The following is a 25962-nucleotide window of genomic DNA, read 5'->3' on the forward strand; positions in this document are numbered from 1 at the left end:
AATAAGTCAGGTAATCACTGATTGGTGCTCTTACCTCGATAACCATAATTGATAGTATCGCCAGACTCCCGAGATGGATTCCGGTGGAGACTTCGTGTATTTTCTCATACTCGCTGTGGAAATGCTGATGCTTCGTCGTGTCCTGAGCCACGTGCTCTGGGTAGTACTCCGCAACAAGAAAGAAACTCTCCTTAACGTTGTTAATCTCCAAAACAAACAATTTGCTGAGGTCGAGAGGAGCAACTGTATCATTACCTGACGTTGTCCTGTTTTGAATCACACTATTGCCATCATGCAATTCCGTAAAATGGGTAGCACCACCCCCTCCATCGTCAAATATCCCACTAGTCAAGGGTTTTGTAGTCACAATATCACTCTGAGAAGATTTGGAGGAACTATTTACAGGTTTTCCATTGGCTTTAGCTGTGTCTTTGATTAATGTGTAATCCTTAGGGTTTGGCATAGTTATGTTGGGGTTCTGCCTACAGTTGCAAGGTAAACAGTATAGATCATTCTCATTGTTTAATCTGATATTACTCTGCAATTTGTAGATGATATCCTCCATCGTCCTCCCTTCAAAAGAATGAAATTCCTCTGGGTAGGTCTTTTTCAGATAATCCACAAATCTTTGAATTTCGTGTTCTTCATTTTCAAATCTGACTGCAAACAGAAAAGAAGACCATATTATTACATATATACAAAGAACAGTTTGGTGAGACAATATAGAGAGTGGGGAGTGAATTCATGTACAGTTACCAATTATGTTTCGTAGCTCGTAAAACAGACTTGGCGTCATGTTGGAATGTTTCGCCGTAATTATGGATAACGTCAATGGATCACGTTTTTTTGCTTCTGTGACACCTGAATACCGGAATGGGCCAAAACCATTCAGTGTATCTTGTTCTAAGCAATCAAAGAGATGTCATTGGTGGAGTATTCCTTTCATGGCACTTTCTTTCAAAGTAAGAAATGAGAAAAAAGACACACTTTTCGAAAGTGAAGAGTCCGAAACATTTCGTCATCCAAATCAATTCCACAACGTTGTTCAGTCAATCAGATTGCACTAAATCCTCATATGACAATTGATATATGTGCGCCGAATGATAGGACGTACCAGCAAGAAGACAGTATGTGTGAGGGAATAAAACAAACTACTTATGCTATCAGTACTACAGGACATGCTTTCCCTTTCGTGAACACCTGGTGCTATCACAGAGTTTCGGTGATTAATTCATGTTAATTTTAATTGCTTTTCAAGTCAAATGGAATATGTTTCGGTAGATATTGAAACTGGATGACTTTCTATATTTAGATTTAGTGACCAATAAAACCATCACAATTACAGAAAAAATTCAGAATAATATAGGATTGATATAATCCAAAATTAATGAATTGGCACCTAACAAAAACGACGATGTGTCATGAACTAAATAGTCATTGCAATCACAACCGAGACAAATATGAAAAAATACGACCCTGAAAGTTATTGAAATAGACATGACTTCAAAACAGAGCACTTCTGATTTAACGGACCCTTGCCTAGGGGAGTATTACGAGACTAGCCGACTTTCTCGCTGTCTTCCGATGTCCAAACTTTCATTTCCTCCAAACCTGAGATGACACTCAAACTCAATGAAAACTGGTTAAATTTAGAACGTAGGCAAGAGAAAAACGACACCTCTCTCTAAGTGTAGCATTTCAACGAAAATCGAATTAGGTTTCTAAACAAAATACTTAAAGCTATATTGAGTCTGAAGTCAGGACTTTTTTCACAGTTCCAATTTAGCAGCTTTCTGTCTGTCGAATCCTGCTATGCTCACGGGTAATCGATATAGTGTTACACTCTGCAACTTTAGCTGGATTCTTTTACAGATATGAGTAACAGAACTGCCCCTAAGGGCTTTCAGTCCTGTTAGAAGAATATAGATCAGATCGGCCCTAGATGCATGTTACGTGAAGGCCATATGTTATAAATCCTACTTCTTTTCGATGAGGGTTACTACAAACTGTCCAGTTTGATTTTATTTATTTCTGGGACACTGAAATTGCCAAAAACGGTTTAATGAATTGGACATAAATGTACTGTTGGGTAACTGAAAATATAGCATCTTCTCAACAGAACAAAAAATTCATTTCGCTTTTAAAAACATGTATTGAAATTACAGTGGTGATGGATGTATTCTTCGCAGGCCTGTACAACGTGTGACTAGCATTGTGATTCCATTGTGAATCCATGAAAAAATTCAGAAGCTCTGAGAGCACATCGATAACGTTTGTTACGTAACATAACACGTCTCACCCACGGTCGCAGTAATTACATCACATTTTGAATCGAACAAGTTATTGCTTTTTGAGTGCTATTTCAGATCGCATATTCCCTTTGAAATAATAACGATCCATGTGAAATGACGTCCAGAAATAAACAGATATCGACAAATACATCCTGAACTTCGTAAGCGGAAAGCAATCGGGTTAATTGGAAATTGTCATAGTGCTATGAACTTTCACTTTGTTGTGTGCAACAGAAGCATGAAAATATAAACACATGCTTTCAAAATACCGCTGCGTGCGAGAAACGCCCGGAAACCCTATAAACATGTATTAACGATTCCAATCAAATGATAACGAGATCATAAAAAGAGGTGTACATGTACTTTGAAATCTTGTCACCGTGGAAGTGTGTTTATAATCTTGGCAAGAGTGAGTTAATGAGTATGATTTTACGCTTCGTTTGGCAGTTCTAAAGAGTGGGTTAGTGAGTGAGCAATATTCCAGCAATATCACTACCTGAGACACCAGAAATGAGCTTCACATATTGTACCCATGTGGCGAATCGAACCAGGGTCTTTGGCGTGACAGCGAACGCTTTAACCACTAGGCTATCCCACCGCCCGGCAGTTATAAAGAAATGTCACGGTGGACACAAGAAAGTGTTTTTTCATACTGTGTGAGGAATCGAACGTCGGACCTCGGCATGACGAACGCTTAACCACTGGGCCACCCAACCGCCCATTGTTAACAACAGGTTGAGCGAGTCATTATACATCACCAGGAAAAAGTGACAAAATATTTGGCTGTTCAAAGTTTAATGACATTTTATTACGATCATGAGACTGTAACCTACTATCTTGCGACTTAAAATACGGTGCAATTATAAAAAATGAACATCTCGGAATAATAACCGCACATGGTTATAGGCTAAAATTCATTTTATATGGCATCATCAATAGGTTTACTGTCATTTTCCTCAAGCTTTCAGTATACTAGTACATTATGGAACCAATGAATTCCTCCTCGTGTCCTTACTAAATAACAAAACCTGAAAGTATGTCTTATGCTCGTGGTTCTTTTGTATTACCTAACTAGTCTAAACCATTAATTAATTTATTTGAAACTTAAGAATGAGCGAGTTGGCTTACAACAGCATTTGAGTTATGTCACGTTGTGAACATGGCACATCTCCTTTGTGCCCAAATCCCGGGGTGATCTGTATCTTTACCACTAGTAAAGGCCCTGACTGAGAATCATCAGGACAGTCTAAGATAAGAACCCGCAATATTCGTTATATCAACTAGTTATGAGCATATTTACTTATATCAGCAACACGAATACAGAACAACCAACCACCAACCACGATCACACAGGAGCGTAATTGTGCATACGGATTGGGTAAAGTGCACTTTCAAGGCTTGTATATGAATTGGGTTTGATTATCTATGAGATAGGTCTGAGACACAGCCATACTTCCACCTGTATTTCGCATTTCGTATGCATGCATGCTCCTAAGACATGGAGTTCCATACTTTGTAGGTGACCCGTGAAATTTGGTTTAGAATTGGTCTTTAGCAACCCCTGCTTGTCGTAAGAGGCGACTAATGGAATCGGGTGGACAGGCTTGCTGACTTGGATGACATATGTCATCGTATCCCAGTTGCAAAGATCGATGCTCATGATGGATTGCTTGGTCCAGACTCGACTATTTACAGACCGCCTCCATATAGCTGAAATATTGCTGAGTGCGGCGTTAAACAACAAACAAATCGTATAAGGATTTCTGGGGCAGGACTTGTCATCAGTACATCATGCTTGTGAAATGATCCGGGTATTTGTCATGATGATAGAAGATTACGCTGTGGGAACTCGCCGCTGGTGGTATCATTCCCCGATGTCATTGACCAGTAGTGTTGCTCATACTCTCTCAGCTACTGACTTCCCTGGGCAAAGCTTGCTTATTTACAAATCACTGGAATGTTGCTGTGTACAGCAAAATTCAATCTCTCAAGATATGATGAGCACAAAAAGGCGAGCATACCGAGGACACCATGTATTTATATGGTTAATGCGCAGAAGCACGGGTCGTGAACGAACATAAACCTACACTTACGACGTAAATCAGAAAGTCAGTTGCTTGTTTGCCAAGGCTTTGGATTCCTTCCATTTTTTAGGCAACAGCAGTTCGAGTGACGAGTGCAAGAATCCCTAGTTTATTGAGGAAAAACAACACGAAATGAGTTTCGCGAATTCAAGCTCTCAATAATGGTCAGATCAGGTTAAACACGTTAAAAATCTTACAACCTGGATAAGTTGCTTCTACCAACTACCGAGCGCTAGTGAATCGATTCGATTTAGTTCGTGTTACGACTGACTGACTGAGTATGGTTTTACGCCGTTTTTAGCAATATTCCAGCAATATCACTGCGGGGGACACCAGAAATGGGCTTCACAAATTGTACCCATGTGGGGAATCGAACCCGGGCCTTCGGCGTGACGAGCGAACGCTTTAACCACTAGGCTACCCCACCGCCCCAGTTCGTGTTACGATGTTTGGGTTGTATTACTGTATTAAGTTATCATATGGTGCACTGCACATGCAGCTTCCCATTCCCCACGTGTCTTCGACAGTGACTTTGGCTGGGAACCTTTTAATTCACACTGACTTTGATGCATATTACTTTAAAAAGAAGTCTAAAATACAACTTCAGAAAGGCAAATCCAAATCATTTTACCGTGCAAAAGTTGTTTTCACAAAGGAATAGACTTCAATCGTACGTTTATATTTCACACTTGACTTTCTGACATCATAGAAATCGTACAGTCTCTGATTTTAGCACATGTTTATCATGTTTCTGTAAAGGGTTCAGAAGCTAATTATATTTATATGAAACAGTTCTTTCAGAACTGAATGATAACATCAAGTGTACACACTTCATTACAATCCTCAAAGAATGCTACTTGTTTTCTAAAAGCTCCATACAACAGAGGGTGTCTATATGCTTCTACATGTATGTACACATGACAGGAAGCAATCCATACTAGCATACATTGCACACAAGACCATATCTATGAGTCAATAAACCTTTATGTCTGTAGAGCTATTGAGCCGTTATTAATTTCTCTCCTCAGAAACTATTACATTCATTTTCTGGAGCAAATATATCGTGTAATGTACCGTGTAATCGGTCTCTCGCCGCCTAAGATACATGATTATGTTGTCTTCGACGATATACCCTCCAGCCAGAAGAGTTGAGTGTTTTTGTCGCATATATTATTTAGATAAACCTTTACTAACTGACTTAGAACGATCTTTTTGTGACCGAAAGTTGAAAGACACATCTTTAGTCTTATAACGGAGAACTTCCTTAACACGTTTTGATCTTTGCCATCTAATGGTGTTTTGTAAACATAACACATTATATATTTCCAAAGGTGTTGATCTTTATCAAACTTTAAACATGAGCACAGCACAATACACATGCAATACAATTATACTTTTTATTACAAAACTACAGGAGAGCCTTGCGGCTTAATACCCGCTTACCTATAATGGAAATTTATTTGATTCCGTGTTGTCGACATTTCTTGCTGTTAGATAACATTAACATTTGCTGTGGTCGAGTTTGTGTCGTGGTGATGTATGCATTATGACAATGGAAAACGACTTTTTTACTGTAAATAATACGTGTTCGTGTATTCATTTCGATAAAGCACACCGACTTTAACATACTACCTGTTATCCAGAGTCAATAATGTGTTGTGTTCGTGTATATATTATGTTAAGGCAAAACAACTTTATGATGGCACCCGTGAAGGTCCGGGTTAGAATGAACCTTCAGTAACCCATGCTTGTCGTAAGAGGCGACAAACGGGATTGGGTGGTCAGGCTTGCTGGCTTGGTTGACACATGTCATCGGTTCCAAATTGCGCAGGTCGATGCTCATGCTGTTGATCACTGGATTGTCTGGTCCAGACGCGATTATTTACAGACCGCCGCCACATAGCTGTAATATTGCTGAGTGCGGCGTAAAACTCAACTCACTCACTCACTATATGATGGTTTCTGTTAAGTGTTGTCCTCATGCATACAATATGTTTAAAAAGATTTCCACATGGTACGTGTTTTCTGTAGTCAATCATGTGTTGTGCTTGTGTTTACATTACGACAGAGGAAACGGGTTTATAATGATACCGGTCCTCTATAGCCAACCATGCATTGTGCTCGTGCTTACATTACGACAGAGGAAACTATTTTATTATGGTACCTGTCCTCTATAGCAAACCATGCATTGTGCTCGTGTTTACATTACGACAGAGGAAACTGTTTTATGATGGTTCCTGGTCGCTATGGCCAACAATGCGTTGTGCTGTGTTTACATTACGTTAGAGGAAACTATTTTATTATGGTACCTGTCCTCTATAACCAACAATGCGTTGTGCTGTGTTTACATTACGACAGAGGAAACTATTTTATTATGGTACCTGTCCTCTATAACCAACAATGCGTTGTGCTGTGTTAAAATTACGATAGAGGAAACTATTTTATTATGGTACTTGTCCTCTATAACCAACAATGCGTTGTGCTGTGTTTACATTACGATAGAGGAAATTATTTTATTATGGTACCTGTCCTCTATAACCAACAAAGCGCTGTGCTGTGTTTACATTACGACAGAGGAAACTGTTTTATTATGGTACCTGTCCTCTATAACCAACAATGCGTTGTGCTGTGTTTACATTACGATAGAGGAAATTATTTTATTATGGTACCTGTCCTCTATAACCAACAATGCGTTGTGCTGTGTTTACATTACGATAGAGGAAATTATTTTATTATGGTACCTGTCCTCTATAACCAATAATGCACTGTGCTGTGTTTACATTACGACAGAGGAAACTGTTTTATGATGGTACCTGTCCTCTATAACCAACAATGCGCTGTGCTGTGTTTACATTACGACAGAGGAACCTGTTTTATGATGGTTCCTGGTCGCTATGGCCAACAAAGCGTTGTGCTGTGTTTACATTACGACAGAGGAAACTATTCTATTATGGTACCTGTCCTCTTTAACCAACAATGCGTTGTGCTGTGTTTACATTACGATAGAGGAAACTATTTTATTATGGTACCTGTCCTCTATAACCAACGATGTGTTGTGCTGTGTTTACATTACGACAGAGGAAACTGTTTTATGATGGTTCCTGGTCACTATGGCCAACAATGCGTTGTGCTGTGTTTACATTACGACAGAGGAAACTATTTTATTATGGTACCTGGTTTATAATGATACCGGTCCTCTATAGCCAACCATGCATTGTGCTCGTGTTTACATTACGACAGAGGAAACTATTTTATGATAGCTCCTGTCCTGTATAGCCATCAATGCAGTATGCTCGTGTTTACATTACGATAGAGGAAACTGTTTTATGGTGGAACCTGTTCTCCATACAAAAAATGTATTATGCTGTTGTTTACATTACGACAGAGGAAACGACTTTATGAGGGCACCTGTTCACTATAGCTAATAATGCATTGCCCTTGTGTTTATTTTACGGTAAAGGAAACGACTTCAACATGGTAAATGTTCTCTGTGGTCAATAACGTGTTTTGTTTATGTTTACAATACGATACAGGAAACGACATTAACATGCTGCTTCTCTATAGTCATGATTGTGTTGTGTGCATATATACAGTACGATGAGTGATTGAGTGAGTTTAGTTGTACGTCGCTTTTAGCAATGTTACAGCAATATCACGGCGGGGGACACCAGAAATTGGCTTCACACATTGTACCCATCTGGGGAATCGAACCCGGGTCTTCGGCGTGACGACTAGACGTTTTAACCATTAGGCTACCCCGCCGCCCCCACAATACGATGAAGGGGAGGGCTTAATGTGTTACCTGGATTCAATTGTAATGATGTGTTGTATTGTTATGTAAACATTAGGTAAAAACAAAATTAACAAATGTGTACTCAGTAGTCAATACTCTGCCTTGTTATGATAAAGTAGAACATGTTTCACCTGTTTCCTGCTCTCTATGGTCATCATTGTGATATGTTACATTATGACAAGGGAAAATGATCTTGTTAGTGGCTTCACATTAGTCGATTTTAAATTGTGTTCTTGTCCACATGTTGGCTGCAGATTGACTGAAGATATGAAATGAAACAAAACACCCCACTCGTAAACTTGAACCAAGGCACCAGGGGTCAATTAAACAGGCCAGGCGTTAGTTGAAATTTAGAAATACATTACTTACACCTAATCCCCTGCAGGTCGACCATGAGCTCCACCAGCACGCAGACACACTCAATGACGACCAGTGTACACACGGCAATCAGAGCGGGTCTGCTGTCCAGGAACTTCAAAGTCTGTTGCCGGCAACTGAAAGAAAAACATTTGTGTAGAGTTAAGTGAATGATGACTGTCTAAATACCATAATTACCGTGAGGCCATGCAGGAGGTTTCTGATTAGAAGCTTATTTTAAAATGACCGGGTCAATGCCCTCTTTTTCTCAGCTGCAGTCTTGGCGCCAAGAAATAAACTGGGCAAGGAAAAAACTCCTCCGTTGAAAATTCGGACTTTATCGACGACTTTATACTCTTTATTCTCACTTCAGAAAAGGAAATAGTTCACATGGTCTTTTTGTCGAACAAATGGACAGTGGAATACAAGTTGGTGGACAAGGATCACCACTACCACCACCACCGTCGTCGTCGTCATCATCGTTATCATCATCATCATCATCATCATCATCATCATCATCATCATCATCATCATCATCATTTATCATAAACATCATCATATTAATCACAAACATCATCAACAACATAAAACTGTTATCAGATTAATGCAGTCCTCTATATGTGAATAACGTTTTGTTGTCATTCGCTGTATATCAGGTGTTTCAACTTTTCGTCATTGGTTTGCTACTAGTATTCACTCACTTCACTTGATTTGTCGGGGATGGAGGGGTTTTGATGGTGGGGTCGCTGGGCTGGTGTTGTGCTTACTTGTAACACACAGGAAGAAGGATCGACTTCCATCATGGATACAACATGTGAACCGCGTTCCTGATGTTCTTGGTGAAATGATAGGTAGTCTAAGACATGCCACCCATTCGAAGATTGTAGTGAACGTGATGAACACAGGAAAAATATCACTGTCTCTAGCAAAGGAGATCAGCGAATAATGAGGTATTTCATTGAGTGGCGTCATTCTTTATCCGAATCAGATAAAATATACTCGCAAAGATTTAACCCATGACAGTCATTCCTATATTGACTATATATCTCAGCAACCTGGCTACTGGTTTGGCTTGTACCGTATTTATTTTGCCATACAAACAATTGACTTGCCCTTGCACGTGTTTGTGACGGATGCCATCGGCGTGGCAGGATACGATCCACTTTTCGACAGCACCTGGTACATCACTGTTTGGAGCTTATCCGCAAAAACAACCTCATCACATAGTCGGAATCGAACAATTATTATGGAAAATGTTTTAAGGGGCTTTGGCTTATATTTGAAAACCGATTTTACCCGAATCAGACGTGAGGACGGTCGTGGCTCTAATTACAGCGGCACACTATACCTGTCACAACTGTGATGGTTTGTTTGTTGTGTTGCGCCGCACTAAGTTCATGGCGGTCTGTAATCAGATCTAACCTTGAAGACAGTAAGGTGACCACTGAACAAAGTAGGCATACAAACAGGTGTCGAATCCACATTCAATTGACTGTGTTGTTGCAGAGTCATCGACCTTTGTCCCAACCTTTCCTACAGCCCCACCCCTCTTGCCCCTTCAACAAATATTGTAATAATTTTGTGGCTAATCCAAGCTATAACACGGCAGTCTTTTCATAACCAAGTAGCAACCAGTGGTTAATATCATGAGTAAAGTCGCACGCCGTCTTGATACGACGTCATGCAACGAACCAAGTCATTGAGTCTGGCCAGATTTCGCATGACAGGCAACAGTGTACACATTTAACCTGCTAGTCCATTGAACGATTCCGACAATGCCGTCTGTGTGTATTTCTGAATCAGTAACACTTAATGATAACATCAGGTCTTTAAGAAACAGTGAGCGCTCCACTGGTTCCAGCCGTCACGTACACAATCACGCAAATGCAACGAAGTCAGCGTGTTCTTCCCCTGAAAGAACACGGGTGGTTTGGTAGCCTAGTGGTTAAAGCGTTCGATCGTCATGCCTAAGACCCGGGTTCGATTCCCTACATTTGCACAATGTGCGAAGCCCATTGCTGGTGTCCCCCGCCGTGACATTGCTAAAAGCGGCGTAAAACCCAACTCACTTACTCACTCACTGAAATAACACATATCTGCTATAAATCTGATTGGATACACCCACAAAGGCACGTCAAGTGTACACCTTAACAAGCAAGGGAAAATAAGAAATACGTGAATATTTTTGAGAATATGCCTCGATCAACAAACATGTACCCACAGGTTATACTAATGAAAAGTCAACATCGAAATTTCGCTAAATCCAGTAAACCAGAAATTACAGATAATCTTGCTAATCATGCCATGTCGAATGAACGATTCCAGTTGAGTGACATGCGCAGATGTTACCTTGAGGAGTAAGGAAAACACATTAAGTAGGTTCAAGTATTTCAAGTATTTGTTTATTACGTGTAACGAAGTTCAAGGTATATACACCGGAGGTTACTATCCTTAAAGTTGTATATTTTCATACTGATAAATGATTAGGGACCGTTAGATGTTTGATTGGCATTTTAGAAGATGCTATTTGATGAACATAGAGACTTTTCTGGGTTTCATTTTCTTTTTATTGTTTGGTACAACGTTTCAGGGCTTGTTCTGGCCCCATCATCAGGTAGAACTAAAGAACGGTGAACTGTTCTAGTGAACTAAAGAACTGTTCTTTAGTTCTACCCGATGATGGGGCCAGAACAAGCCCTGAAACGTTGTACCAAACAATAAAAGAAGACGAAACCCAGAAAAGTCTCTATGTTCGATAAGGGACCGGTAGTTTTTCTTATATATACAGATCTAAACACAGATTCATTCACCCTATTGAGGGAATTTTGGTGCATCACAGCCGCAGAAGGCGCGATCACTCATGTATATTTAGATCCAGCAGTTGATACCTACAGATCCTGACAGATAAGAGCATTTTCTGTCTGAGCTGGTGTCAATGCATCCCAACCACACGCGTTAAGGATGCCTACTGTCACCGTGATGTGTCTGTCGCTGACGTTTGAAGGTCACATTACGTTACCCTTGTACGTTTTTTACAAGACGAGAAGAGAAAGAGAGGACAGAAGACCAAATTGTACCCTGTGATGGTCAATTAATGAAGCTGGAGACTTTGCGTGCAGTCTTTGTCACTAATGAGGTTCCCAAGGGACCGTCTCAAGGCTATGTTTGGTTATTTTAGGCGTGAGTGAACGACTCTTGCCATTCTGTGAAAACAGAACAACAGTAGCATCTGTCATTGATCAAGCGTGTGTGCTTTTGCTGGGGTAAATATAGCATTAACGAATGTTTTCTTGAAATAAGATAACTTTCATTACCGATCAGTTTATTTTAACAAGGAGGAGAAATAACACTCGTGTTTATGCATTTTGAACATGTTTATTGCAATGTTTGAGGGTGATCAAACTTTTCATATTTACTCTCTTTCAGCCATTTAACATTGTACATACATTAATCATAATTTACTTTAGCTTAATCATCATGCCATGACGATTGAAACGATTACAAGTGAGTGACATGCGCAGATGGTAAGTTAAGGAGTAAAGGACATTCATTTTGTAAGTACGAACTTCAAGTATTGCTCAAGTATAATTTAGCTGTCATGCACTACGTACGTAGGTATATTTTGTTATTAGGCAGTGTTGTACAATAATATTTGGTACATTAGATTCATGGTACATTAGATTCAGCAAGGGAAAGTGGTGTGCTGCATTTACACTTGTTCTTGATTTAGACAGAATGATTTGGAATGGGTTACAAGGATGATTCAAGAATCATATGCCTTAGAGAGGTATATAAGGGGAGTTAACTCTTGCCTCTTATCTCACATTACATCTCAAGCCAGAAGAAGACCATCATTGTGATGATCATACCTTGGATATCTTTGCTAGGCCCTTTCTTCCAAGTAGGATCACTGTTGCTGAGAGGTGAATATTTCCATCATTGTCTTTATAGCTGTAATCACTGCCAGTGTATTATATTACCTTATATTTATACTGTAACATAATTATGTTCTGCCATAGCGATACCCTTGTACTGATTTATGAACTTTGTTAATTATAGAATAGGGCATTTCGGCACTTCGAGAGACATCAGGACTTCCAATGACAAACAACGTTTTATACCTTTTCGAATGGTCTCATGGTTGTCATCTTACAGCAGAGACCATATCTATTATATGGTCTCTGCTTACAGTAAGGAACCGATAATCCTTGCAGGAATAACAAATTTCTGATCAAAACATATTAGCAAACTATTACGACTGTCAACAGCTGTGACAACCAAGCATGGTTGTACACTTGGTCCGGTCTAGTAAAGTCATATTTGGCGGTCGCGCAATTTGGAACCCAAACTGGTTGATGAATATACGCTTGTCACCGGAAATCTAGTACCGGAAGGAAGCTGGGACCCGTCTGGATATCGCAAGGTTGCGCACGCAATGGGTACCGGGAACCAGCTTAGTACCGTAAGTAGTGTCTCGCGAGGCCCTATACACCAGTTAATTAAAGCACACGTCCTTGTTGTTTATTGGTGTTACACCTAAATACTTTTATTATTTCTTTTACGGACTGATTCCAGGTTAAATGTTTAGTTTCAGCTTTGGAATCAATATGTGACAATGTGCACATGGAAAATGGTGATGGTAAGCTAGTCTATTAGCTATTTGAGAGGATAAGAGACACATAATATACATATGTAAGCTCGAACTATTTCAACAAGAACATGCCCATGTGAGACGATGTGATATTAATATATTAGTGCACTGAGTATAGTTTTACGCCTCTTTTAGCAATACTCCAGCAATATCACGGCAGGGAACACCAGAATTGGGCTTCACACACATGTACGCATGTGGGGAATCAAACCCGGGCCTTCGGCGTGACGAGCGTAACCATTAGGCTACCCCACCCAGTATTGGGTGAACTAGGATTCAGTAACTTATATCTTATATCTGCTTATATGTGCACTCCCTTTGTCTCGAACAACGGATAATTATATAGATTATATACTCTCCCAAGAAAGAAACGCATATAGGAATTTCAACTGTATTTTTATGTTTATTTTGAAACATCTTGTAGGCTTTATGAGTCAATGAAATATAGCGAAATTGCACACTGGGAATGCAGACTTATCCGTCTGTGGCACCAACTCGAGGAAAGTCAGTTTGAGTGTCACATGGAGACGTGTGGTGGCGCTGAAGTCAATACCTCGTGTGACCACCGTGGGCATCGAGAACTGCACGGCATCGCCTCGGCATCGAACGAATAAGTCTCAGAATCTCGTTTTGCCAAATCGCAGCCCACTCTGCCTGTAGTGACTGTGCGGGTTGCTGAAGTGTCTGGAGCTGAGGGTTACGGCGACGCACCCGTCTGTCCAGGGCATCCCACAAATGTTCGATCGGGTTTAAGTCCGGTGATCTTGAGGGCCAGGGGAGCACATTGATGTTGTGGTTCTGGAGGAAGTCTCTAGTGTGACGTGCTGTGTGGGGCCTGGCATTGTCCTGTTGAAACAACTCCCTCTGGCGATCAATGATTGGAAGGAGGTGTGGGCGTAGGATTTCGTCACAGTACCGTTGAGCTGTCAGGTTGCCCTGGATCATCACCAAATCACTTCTCCTACGGCAGGTGATAGCTCCCCACATCATAACACCTCCCCGGCCGAATCCGTGCACCTGGGGAACGCAAGCGTCGGCGAAATGTTCACATCGACGTCTGTACACCCGCATTCTTCCATCGCGTCGTTCCAATAGAAATCGTGATTCATCACTGAACCAGATTCTACTCCAATTCGGTAGGTTCCAGGCCTGAACGTTGGTGCACCATTGAACTCGATGTCGACGATGTTGTTGTCGAAGCACAGGGCCAAAATAAGGTACGTAAACCAGCCTCTCTCAACCTGTTCCTGACGGTCTGTGCAGAAAGCCTCCTCAATCCGGGTATTTGTCGAGCGGTACTGGTCGCCGTAGCTGTTCGATGACGCAGGTGATGTACCCGGATGTAGCGATCCTGCGCCGCAGTGGTCGCTCGAGGTCGCCCACTACGAGGGGCATCTGCTACCGCATTCTGCTGGCGATATCTCTCCCAGAGCCGTGAAATGGTGCTTTGGTGAACATTTATGCGTCGGGCAACTGCACGTTGAGACTGGCTAGCTTCAAGCAAACCAATGGCGATATGACGGTTGGCTTCACTTAGACGTGGCATTTTGCGTTCGTCAACAATATTCCAAATACTGTGAATAATCGACAGACAGCGATCAACCTTTTATACCCATCATTGAGACTATCCTCCTCCAACTTTCACGTGCATTGCATGTGAATTGTGTATTCTGTGACACTACACGCCGAAATTGAAAATCATGATGTTATATACGGGTATTTTGTACGGATGGTGCGTTTTGTTGTGATGTTTCAAAACATAAACACCATAGGACTCATAAACAGAGCAAAACCTTTTGTAAAATGAATCACGTTTTAATTCATTGTTACATGAAATTGCTATTTTCGTGATGAGTTTCTTTTTGGGGAGAGTATATATTTATAAACTTCGAGTTAACGAGGTTTCATGGTGTATCTGTGCAGTGAGTATATTTTCACCTAACACTCGACCTTTCAAGTGACACACTTTGATCCACTTAAAACTCACCGGTACATTTAACCACTGTGTGCTTTAAAACAATTCTGTCGAAACAAAGGATGTTGAACGATGCAGTGTGAAAGAATGGAACATTGCATCAATGATACGAGTTATTTCGCCTTACTAATCACAGGGAACGCGGATGAAACAGCTATTAGCGCTGTAGATCGTTGCTTAGGGGCCTTCAATCCTTCCATCATTCACTCAACGCAACGTCCTGTGGGGGTTCGAGTTTACAATTGGTTGGTCCCTTGTAACCTGTTCTTGTCGTAAGAGGTGACCAATGGGAGAGTCAGGCTCGGTGACTTGGTCGAGTTTGTGTCAGTGGATTGTCCATCTGAATATTGATCACTAGACTGTCTGGTCTAGACACGATTTTTTACAAGACGGCATCCTATAACTGCAATACTGCAGGTTAATTTTAGATACATCACATTCGAAAAATGCTAAAGTACGGTGTATGGTGCGGAGAGAACAAGAAACAGGGCGAACCGGGATCATATGTTTGTGACACGCCGTAAGGACACCAGCTCCTTAAAGACGATCAACATGCCACTACGTCTAGTTTTACAGAAAGAAGGACGGGTGGTAAAGATAGGAGATATTTAAGAACGTTATGTGTAAAAATACGGTTAGAAAGCAACCAGATGCTGTATTGATCAATGTCGTAGAGATGTGATAATGCCAGTTGTGTAAGGGTCTGGCTCCAGATCCACAAAACCTTCGTAGCCTTTGATAAACTATAGAGTTACGACAGGTCGTAACTTTACGAACGCTTAGTCGAACCTGGTTTCAATCCGGAGAATATATTAAAAAATAAGGACGATAAAAGCAGTAGATGTTATTGGTATTTGACATTTCTACAACGTATTTTCGAAACTATTATTTTCACGGTGAGAGGACGTATTATGGTTTTATGCCATTGTTACCGATTTTGGGGGAACACCAAAGTAGACTGCGCACATTGTACCCAAGTAGGAAGACAAACCCGTCAGGGCCTGTGGCCCGACGAACAAACGCTTTAGCCACATAACACTCGGTTAATAATTTTGAATTAAAGTAAATACGAAAGATGATTTAACCTTATGCATGTATATGACATGTGATATGAAAAAATGATCAAACTGACAGAAAATGTTATAACAAGATAACTTTATACAAACACACACATAATCAATGCTTGTAAGAAACGTAACTGAGACTTGAATTTACTCATGAAGGGATGACAAATCAGCATAGGTACACACCACATAGGTACACACCAACCCAACGTTTTCGCAGTGTTGTGGGAAGGTTGTGGCTTGGTAACGTCATAACACAACGTTGGTATTACGCCATTTTATAACGTTATGCCACAATGTCACGATAGAGTTTATGTGAAACGTTATGTCACGATAGAGTTTATGAGAAACGTTTCACTTTGAGATTCTTTCTTCACTGTTCAGCTACAGCTTCAGAAAACACGAAATAAACATTATAAACGTTAAATAGAACGTTGAGACAACGTAAATTACCTTAGTATCAAATAACTTTAACTTGTGGCGGCGTAAAACTGACGCATCACAACGTCAGGCCACAACGTTGTGACAACATAAGTGGGAGTTCACACAATATCGTTGTAACAACGAAAGCATAACGCTCTGACAAAACGTGAAATTGTTAGCTGGGAACCTACATGTACGCTAGTTGTAGGAGGTCACAAAACCGTACCCGATGACCTTGATCGTTCCTCACAGTGTTTATAGCTGGATTGTCTGGTTCACACTTGAATATTTATAGTATCCAAAATTGCTGAGCATTGTTAAACATGAGACAACTGGTAGCATTAAAAAAATACAGATTCAAAGTGCACATGATTAAGGCAAGTTAATCAAATCAAGAATTAAGAATAACACACAATAAAAGAGTTTCTAGTCAGAGTAGGATGGGTGTCCAACTGACGTGAACACCTGGTGTCGAACAAAATTAGCAATTACTAAGTAAATGAGAAAACGCCAATAACACGAGAATTTGTCATTGTGTAAGTCATCAAAAGACTGTTTATTACTCACTGTGAATTATCTTAATTGACAATGTACAACATACAGGCACATTTTTGTGACAAGGATAAACAGAGAAAGATATTTTTAAACAGGCAGAAAGGAGTAAGAAGTAAAAACAGTTTGCTCAATGCTTCAGCTCAGCAATACAGAGAAATGCATGCTGGCAAAACGTGCCTTTAGAAAGGGCAATAGATTACCAGTAGCAGAAAGAATTGGTAGAAATGAAAATGATCATTTACATGGCTCTGACTGTAATGTAGAAGAGAAAACAGATGGTTCAGATATTGAAACACAATGAAGAAAATGTTGGTTTAATGTTGATATTTGACAAGAAACCTCTTTCCTGTGAATGTACATATATCCTCCTCACAGTATGTAATGTAAACGTATCAGTAACATATGCCTACATCAAATATATAATAAAAGATCCAACTGTTTCTCTCGAAGAAGTAGGGACATATTACTATTTTTCAGCTTACTTATATTATCTTTCTATACACGGATAGACAATGTGGAAACATTGTCATAGGATAATTGTACAGCATATATAGCGACTGTATTTAGTCTGCATCCTGAGAGTAAACTCATAGTTTCACTTGCTATTAAATATCCTCCCAACAGCGAGATGTAAGGGGAATGTTCTACTAATTCAATCATGGATTAACCCCTGATGGGTTTCAGACCGTGCCATCCCCATTTTGTTGCACATACATCTACCATAGGTTGTAAGATATAGTTTCATTCCAGCATGGAATATCTAGAAAACGGCTCAAGAATTCCATTGGGGAAGCAGTATGCAATATAATACTTGGATTCAACACTGCAAATAAATCGATTATACTCAAATCTAGTTTGCAAATTTAACAGTGCACAATTCAATGCCTCTTTTGTTTCCAAATTATAATTAAATTATATATATTTAAGCGCTCTTGCATTGAACTAAAATGTAGTTTTTATGTTGTTAAATTTGCGGAAGTGAGTGAGTTTAGTTTTATGCCGCTTTTAGCAGTATTCCAACAATATCAGTGGGGGTACACCGGAAATGGGCTGTACACATGTGGACAGTTGAACCCTGGTCTTCGGCACGACGAGCGAACACTTTATCCACTAAGCTACCCCACCGCCCCAACATTTGCAGAAAATACACATTGGACGTAAATAGATGAGTGTGTAGGTTTCGTTTAATGTCGCTTTGAATAGTTATTAAGTTATGTTATGTCATATCTAACTAATATTAAAGGACGGATACCATTTTGGTTGAAGGAAGTGAGCATGGGTATCATGAGAATGTAACATGAATCGAAAGGAGGACGATTCTGGTATTCGAACCCATGAAACGAATTTTGTCACACCTACGGGGACGTCAAATGTCTTAGAGAGTTTTTTCCTTTCCAATCATTTACGGGTGCGAGAGTGAGTTTAGTTTTACGCCGCACTCAGCAATATTCCAGCTATATGGCAGCGGTCATGTAAATAATCGAGCCTGGACCACAAAATCCAGTGATCAACAGCATGAGCATCGATCTACGCGATTGAGATACGATGACATGTGTCAACCAAGCCAGCGAGCCTGACCACCCGATACCGTTAGTCGCCTCTTACGACAAGCATGATTTACTGAAGATCAATTCTAACCCGGATCTTCACGGGTCCAATCATTTTTAAGAGGTGATTTAGAGGTGTTGCATTGCATTCTATGTGTCATATTTGATATTCCCAATTTGTTCAAGGAAAAATGTTATCAAGGGTGTATATTCCCTGACTTATAGCTTTTATGTTATTGTTTATGTAGAACGTATATTACTGTTTATGCTTAGTTTCCTCCCTCATATTCAATTTAACTTTTTTACAACCGATTTGGTTCCATTAATTATTACAATATAAGGCATTCATTTAAATCTTCATCATCACAGAAATGCTAATATTATTCTGCATTGACCTTTAGCGTCACGGTAAGATATAAAATGTGTAATTTGGAATATGTCTAGCACATGGTGAACGAGAATTATGTTCCGTATGGAGCATCGTAAGTAGTCTTAAACGCCCTCCGGTAATCGTATTACACACGTGAGGTGTAACGTTTCCTATAGAACATGTGAAAATAGTATTAAACTGCACTAAGCACTCTTGTGGAAAGCATTAGGTACACGTTCCGATATCCTTGCAAGATTGTAGAAACATCTTTACACGCTTAAAACGAAGTATTCTTTAAAGAATAAGGTGAGGTGTTTATTTATAACACCTTCATATATTATGATACTTATTGCTGATTCAATCATGTTAAGAAAAGTGAACATAAAGGCAGACAACCATGCAGAAAAGATGCAGGATGAATATTAGTTATATCACTTCTGGCAAACAGTCAGGCGCATTCCGGATAGATAAAGCTGAAAAGTATTTTGATGATATGTTCCCGCCCATGGCAATTTGCCAGTTTAACAAAAACGAAGGTATAAGGCGACACCCACACAACATACTTTAGTTGACTTTTAGAAGATTCTATATATATATTTTCAACAACACTACGGCGGATTGACGCTTTCTTGTATTTACCGGAAAAACGGTACATGGACATTTGCCAATGTTCTTTACACTGTGGTTCCATTGGCATGGCTGTACATGTGTTTGCGTGTTGTGTAAGAATAGGAAAATAATTGGTTTAAGCCAGTTATGCAGGCATAAAATCAACATAGGCCGACGTGATTTCAGAACGCGATGTGCGTACTTTATAGGATAATCAAATTTGTCTAATTTCATTATTTAAGTAAACTAGAAATATCTTTGCATTTCGGAGTGCAATAAGCAAATCCATGCTAAAGACATAACTGATAACCAGCCCCCAGTCGATAAAATGGGGAATGGAAGCGGGATAGCAAGTTCGAACAAATTATTTTCAAGGAAGAGTTATTTCAGATGAATCAGAGTGGTAATGCTCCAGACGTCATAAGCGGTTTTTAAGGAAATTCCATAATCACACTTTGCCACTGTGTGCCCTGAAGCGGCTGTCGTAATATATCTGGCAGTTCTTGTTGAACTGAGACATGGTTCAGCTCCATTTAAATCACTTAGTGGTAATGTAACACAATTTTCTTTTACGCCGGTGCGTAAGTATGGAATTTTCAAATCGTTAAAGCACATAAGCATCTAGGAATACGAGTATATGATGAAGGTTTGTATATGGCACCATTCCAGGCATTTGTTGTTCTTAAATATATCAAGTACACGTTCTTTCTTAAACTTATCGCGAAATTGATTCCATTGGCCTGACGTACGAGTTCGTGGAATTCAACGATTATCGGTAACCTTATTTCAGCAGGATCTTAGAATACACATTCTTGGCCTCTTGACATCCTCTTGTGAAAAATAACCAATCAGAATTACAATATCAACCACTTATATGAGAGCATCGCAAAATATGCATCAAGAAAGCTTGCGGATGCCATGCTATAAGCGAAATTACTTACCTTTGTATTTTCATCATCATGAGAGGAATTACTGTATAAGCAGTGGTAGCGCCGTTGGTTCACTGCGCATGTCTTCACCGGATGGTAGTTATGCCGTTATATAACACACTTTTGGCTGGTAATAACCAAGTTTACGCCAAATGGAACCCTGTGAAGGCAGAGAGTTCATATCCTGATAAGTAAGTAGCACCTTGGAACAAATTTGTTCTATCGTTTTCTTTTACGGTAACCATGGTGATGACAATATAGTAGGTGAGACACTGTAATCAGGATGTTGCAATAACACCACGCATGCGTTACATGTTCAGGTAACGTTGTTCGTGTTCCGTTGTAGAGAGCTTTTTGCTGTGGGTGAGCAAACAGTAAAACCGTTAATAGCTTAAATGAACATCCAAAAAATGTTGATTAGCGTTACACTGAAGTTCAGGTAGAACGCATACGTGGAGTTATCATGCCACAGCTGTGAACCCCCGCTTGTATTAATAACAAGCGTAACTGGTTATCAATTGCAAAGTGGTATTGATGTATGAAACGAAATTGAGGTTGGGGAAAGTTGGCAACTCTTTTTACCAAAAGGACGACTGGACGAGAACGATCCTGTTGTGTTTTATGAAAGAACAAACTTATCAATGCTGTATAAAAAGGTTGCACACGACTCTAAAACTATTCCAAGGAGAGCAAGAAATATTTAGAATTCATCTTCTACGAAAAATAAACATCTGGTTCAGCATTTGTAATGCACATTGATTCCTGAAAAGACGACACTTCAATATCAGTTAGAACACACCGTCAGAGCAAACTGATTTCCTTCACAGCAGTGAGCTAGAACCATTCCGTGATGCGTGTTTGTTTTCAAAACCTGTGATAATCTTGAAAGTTCAGAATCCTGCTACTCGGGTTCTCACACGAACACAACAATTGGTTGAACTGTCTTCCGCTGCACAGCGACGCCGATAGCAGTAATCCTCTCTGTCAAAGTACATGTAAGTCAAAGCAGACACCGCCTAGATATTAAGTGACTATGACCACTAAACGCCACACCGTGACACAGTAACCAGGTAATGATCCCAGGGAAACACACAAACAGTTGCAATCGTCATAACCGACTTAAATATTAAGGCATTGGCATGAAAGACCTTCTGCAGCCGTTTATAAGTCTGTGCATACCCACACCAAGGCAAGTCCTTCTAACATCATACCTGCCACGAGTATTTGTAAAACCACAGGTGCGTGCCATGCCAAGAAGAAGCATGCCTCCTCAAGAAGTTATACCACCGAGCTGTAAAAGCTAAGGCGTGTTCTAACTTCCATCTCCTCTACGACTTAGAGCTGTATATCGGGCAAGTCAAAAACCTTGTTTGGGACCAGGTACAGGCTTGGTAATTGGTTGTAGCTGCTAGTGAAGAATATGTCTACGCGGCGCTGCGCTTATCATGAAACCTGCCCAATCTAATAATATCCTCTTTCGTTGGCGAATGTATCAATGAGAGATTTAACAGGTGTGTGCATCGAAGTGACTTTGCGAAATCAGGGGCGTTTTGTTAGTTGGATAAATAGGCTTTCATTCTGACAAGTGATATGTAACAACTGCATTAGATATCTATGCATGTCGATTTGTGAAACTACTTCAGAATCTCATATATACGTGTGTGAGCATCATGTATAAGAAAATGGAAAAAGAGGTAATTTGATATGATTTAACTTCTGAAGAGTGTCAGATAAGACACTGTAAAATGAAACCTGTATATGTTGTGGTAAGTGTTTGACGCTCTTTAACATCTGTTTCCAAACGTTAACTCTCGTTGGATGGATATGTGTTAAGTGTATGAAGTATTACTGTTGGTGAGTACTATAACACAAGAATTTTGTTGAAGTACATTGAACTGAATGTGATCTTGACCTACGCCATACACATGCACCCATGTCATTAAGAACAGTGAAGCACGTGTGTCGTGCACATAAACTGGATTCTCAACTTACCGCATGTCGCAAACTCAATTATCATCCAAATATAAGAAAAAAAGTGTCTATCAATTTTTTAAAACAGACGAATAGAAAAGCATACACATACTCTCATATAAATCGAATGAAATTCATTCCTCATTACATCGATGTTTTATCGATAACATCTGTTACGGTTGTTATTGTTGTTGTTGTCTTATAGTTATAAGGTAGAATTGGTTTTTCTGACAATTCGAAGAATCAGGCATTCGATTGTATTTATAGGTCGAATTTTACAAAGACATATACTCTCCGTCTTTGGCACCAACTCGAGGAAAGTCAGTTTGAGTGTCACATGGAGACGTGTGGTGGCGCTGAAGTCAATACCTCGTGTGACCACCGTGGGCATCGAGAACTGCACGGCATCGCCTCGGCATCGAAAGAATAAGTCTCAGAATCTCGTGTTGCCAAATCGCAGGCCACTCTGCCTGTCGTGCCTGTTGCTGAAGTGTCTGGAGCTGAGGGTTATGGCGTCGCACCCGTCTGTCCAGGGCATCCCACAAATGTTCGATCGGGTTTAAGTCCGGTGATCTTGAGGGCCAGGGGAGCACATTGATGTTGTGGTTCTGGAGGAAGTCTCTAGTGTGACGTGCTGTGTGGGGCCTGGCATTGTCCTGTTGAAACAACTCCCTCTGGCGATCAATGATTGGAAGGAGGTGTGGGCGTAGGATTTCGTCACAGTACCGTTGAGCTGTCAGGTTGCCCTGGATCATCACCAAATCACTTCTCCTACGGCAGGTGATAGCTCCCCACATCATAACACCTCCCCGGCCGAATCTGTCCACCTGGGGAACGCAAGCGTCGGCGAAACGTTCACATCGACGTCTGTACACCCGCATTCTTCCATCGCGTCGTTCCAATAGAAATTGTGATTCATCACTGAACCAGATTCTACTCCAATTCGGTAGGTTCCAGGCCTGAACGTTGGTGCACCATTGAACTCGATGTCGACGATGTTGTTGTCGAAGCACAGGGCCAAAATAAGATCTTCTGGCACGTAAACCAGCCTCTCTCAACCTGTTCCTGACGGTCTGTGCAGAAAGCCTCCTCAATCCGGGTATTTGTCGAGCGGTACTGGTCGCCGTAGCTGTTCGATGACGCAGGTGATGTACCCGGATGTAGCGATCCTGCGCCGCAGTGGTCGCTCGAGGTCGCCCACTACGAGGGGCATCTGCTACCGCATTCTGCCGGCGATATCTCTCCCAGAGCCGTGAAATGGTGCTTTGGGGAACATTCATGGGTCGGGCAACTGCACGTTGAGACTGGCTAGCTTCAAGCAAACCAATGGCGATATGACGGTTGGCTTCACTTAGACGTGGCATTTTGCGTTCAACAATATTCCAAATACTGTGAATAATCGACAGACAGCGATCAACCTTTTATACCCATCATTGAGACTATCTGCTCCCCAACTTTCACGTGCATTGCATGTGAATTGTGTACATTGTATTCTGTGACACTACACGCCGAAATTGAAAATCATGCTGTTAAATACGGGTATTTTACGGATGGTGCGTTTTGTTGTGATGTTTCAAAACATAAACACAATAGGACTCATAAACAGAGCAAAACCTTTTGTAAAATGAATCACGTTTTAATTCATTGCTACATGAAATTGCTATTTTCATGATGCGTTTCTTTTTTGGGAGAGTATATTTTCCCTTATAAATGTACTCTGATATATTCTCTGTTTCAGAATGTTTCCAAAAAGGTTGGTTGGTTAGTTGTTTAACGCCGCACTCAGCAATATGCCAGCTATATGGCGGCGGTCTGTAAATAATCGAGTCTGGACCAGACAATGCAGTCATCAACAACATGAGCATCGACCTACGCAATTGGGATACGATGACATGTGTCAACCAAGTCAGGGAGCCTGACCACCCGATCCTGTTAGTCAGCTCTTACGACAGGCATGGGTCGAACCCGGATCTCCACGGGTCCAAAATGGACACAAAAGCTGCTTTCCTAGGTTATACTGTGTATACACAGAGATACACAAATGCACTCTAGCGTATGTTGTAACATTAACCATATGAACTATCGTCGTCAGTGACAGTGTCGCCATGCAGAGTTGCGTCCCTTTAGTGTGCCACTTCCTTATAAACATGAGTTTGAATCCCTGTTTGCCCCGAATAATTTGTCTTGGTCTGTCAGCACCTTGTTTTACCAAGTCGTAAACGTCTAAGAACTTAATTTGATATGCTGTACGGTTCACCCGAAGTTACGTGGCTTCTCATTACTAAATCTGTGGCCTATTTTCATGTTGTGTAAACATTACAGGAGTTTGAATTTGTAACTGATGTAACATCATCAATGCATAAACATTCAGAAGTGATATCTAACATTTAAGCTTTGTCTGGAGATATTTTTAGCAAAGAACCAAAGAACATTATCAATGTTTCACAACACAACATAAATGAAGACACCTTATATATACGTGAGAGATTGCAAAACTTATAATAGATCTAGATTGTTAACCGACGAGCATCATTATATGGATCTAAGTCCTTATCATATAAAAGTATCAATGATAATGCGTCTGATTTAATTACGCAAATTCACATTGGTAGCGCAGCATAAACTATATGATTCCAGCAATGGAGAGTGAAAGCTACAGGGGAAGAAAATATCAATGCAGGCTTGGGTGCAAACGCTGTTCGCAATGACTTGTTTATTATGGATAGAATATTAAAATAATAGTCAAACATAACTTCAAGCCGAAATCAATACTCCAAGTGAGAATATTGGGTGCTGAACAGTAGCCGCAGCTATTCCTATCACGATTTGAGCTCGACATCGATCCAAGCAGTATTTCAAGGAGAATAATTACAAATCCATCCCAAAATGTTGTGTTGGCTTCGTTTTCGTCACTTTTCATGTTTATTTATGGAATCGAGGAAATCCAATTATTCCACAGTGAAAACCCATGTAAACATTCACAAATGACAGTGGCATTGGTACACACTGTGGCATCAAAGACAATAAACATCTGAACATTGCTTTAAGCATGCTGATCAAAGAATGCGCTTGATTGCAGAAGCTTAATTAATCACATATTGAACATATATAGGCCCTATAATGGCCCGCCCTAGGACCCGTAACTAGACCAGTATGAAAACACTAATTTATGTTAATCATACTTTGTAAACATACAATGAATAGCAGCGAAAACCAAGACTTCGTTTTCGGAACAGTGCCGATTTTCCCAATAAAAATTGAAATTCTTCTTCACATCAGTATTATCATCGCCATCGTGTTAAATATCATCTCCAAGAAATGACCCTAATAAAAAAAACATGCA

At 40.3% G+C, this 25962-nt stretch overlaps 1 protein-coding gene across 6 annotated transcripts in view; it reads right to left on the bottom strand.

Annotated features, from left to right (window-relative positions):
* Positions 1-25962, bottom strand: part of LOC124281841 — a 79828-nt gene that overhangs the window by 20416 nt on the left and 33450 nt on the right. For 3 of the 6 annotated variants that reach the window (XM_046717839.1, XM_046717835.1, XM_046717834.1), the window contains exons 2-3: positions 8538-8662; positions 35-660 (exon numbers count right to left, since the gene is read on the bottom strand). In XM_046717839.1, the coding sequence (XP_046573795.1) occupies positions 35-660; positions 8538-8662 (751 nt within the window). Of the gene's footprint in view, positions 1-34; positions 661-8537; positions 8663-20660; positions 21993-25962 lie in introns of those variants that run through there. The other 3 variants (XM_046717838.1, XM_046717837.1, XM_046717836.1) reach the window with 3 other exon arrangements.

Source organism: Haliotis rubra, unplaced genomic scaffold (assembly GCF_003918875.1).
Source record: "Haliotis rubra isolate DU_JTF1 unplaced genomic scaffold, ASM391887v1 Scf29, whole genome shotgun sequence".
Classification (NCBI taxonomy): domain Eukaryota; kingdom Metazoa; phylum Mollusca; class Gastropoda; order Lepetellida; family Haliotidae; genus Haliotis; species Haliotis rubra.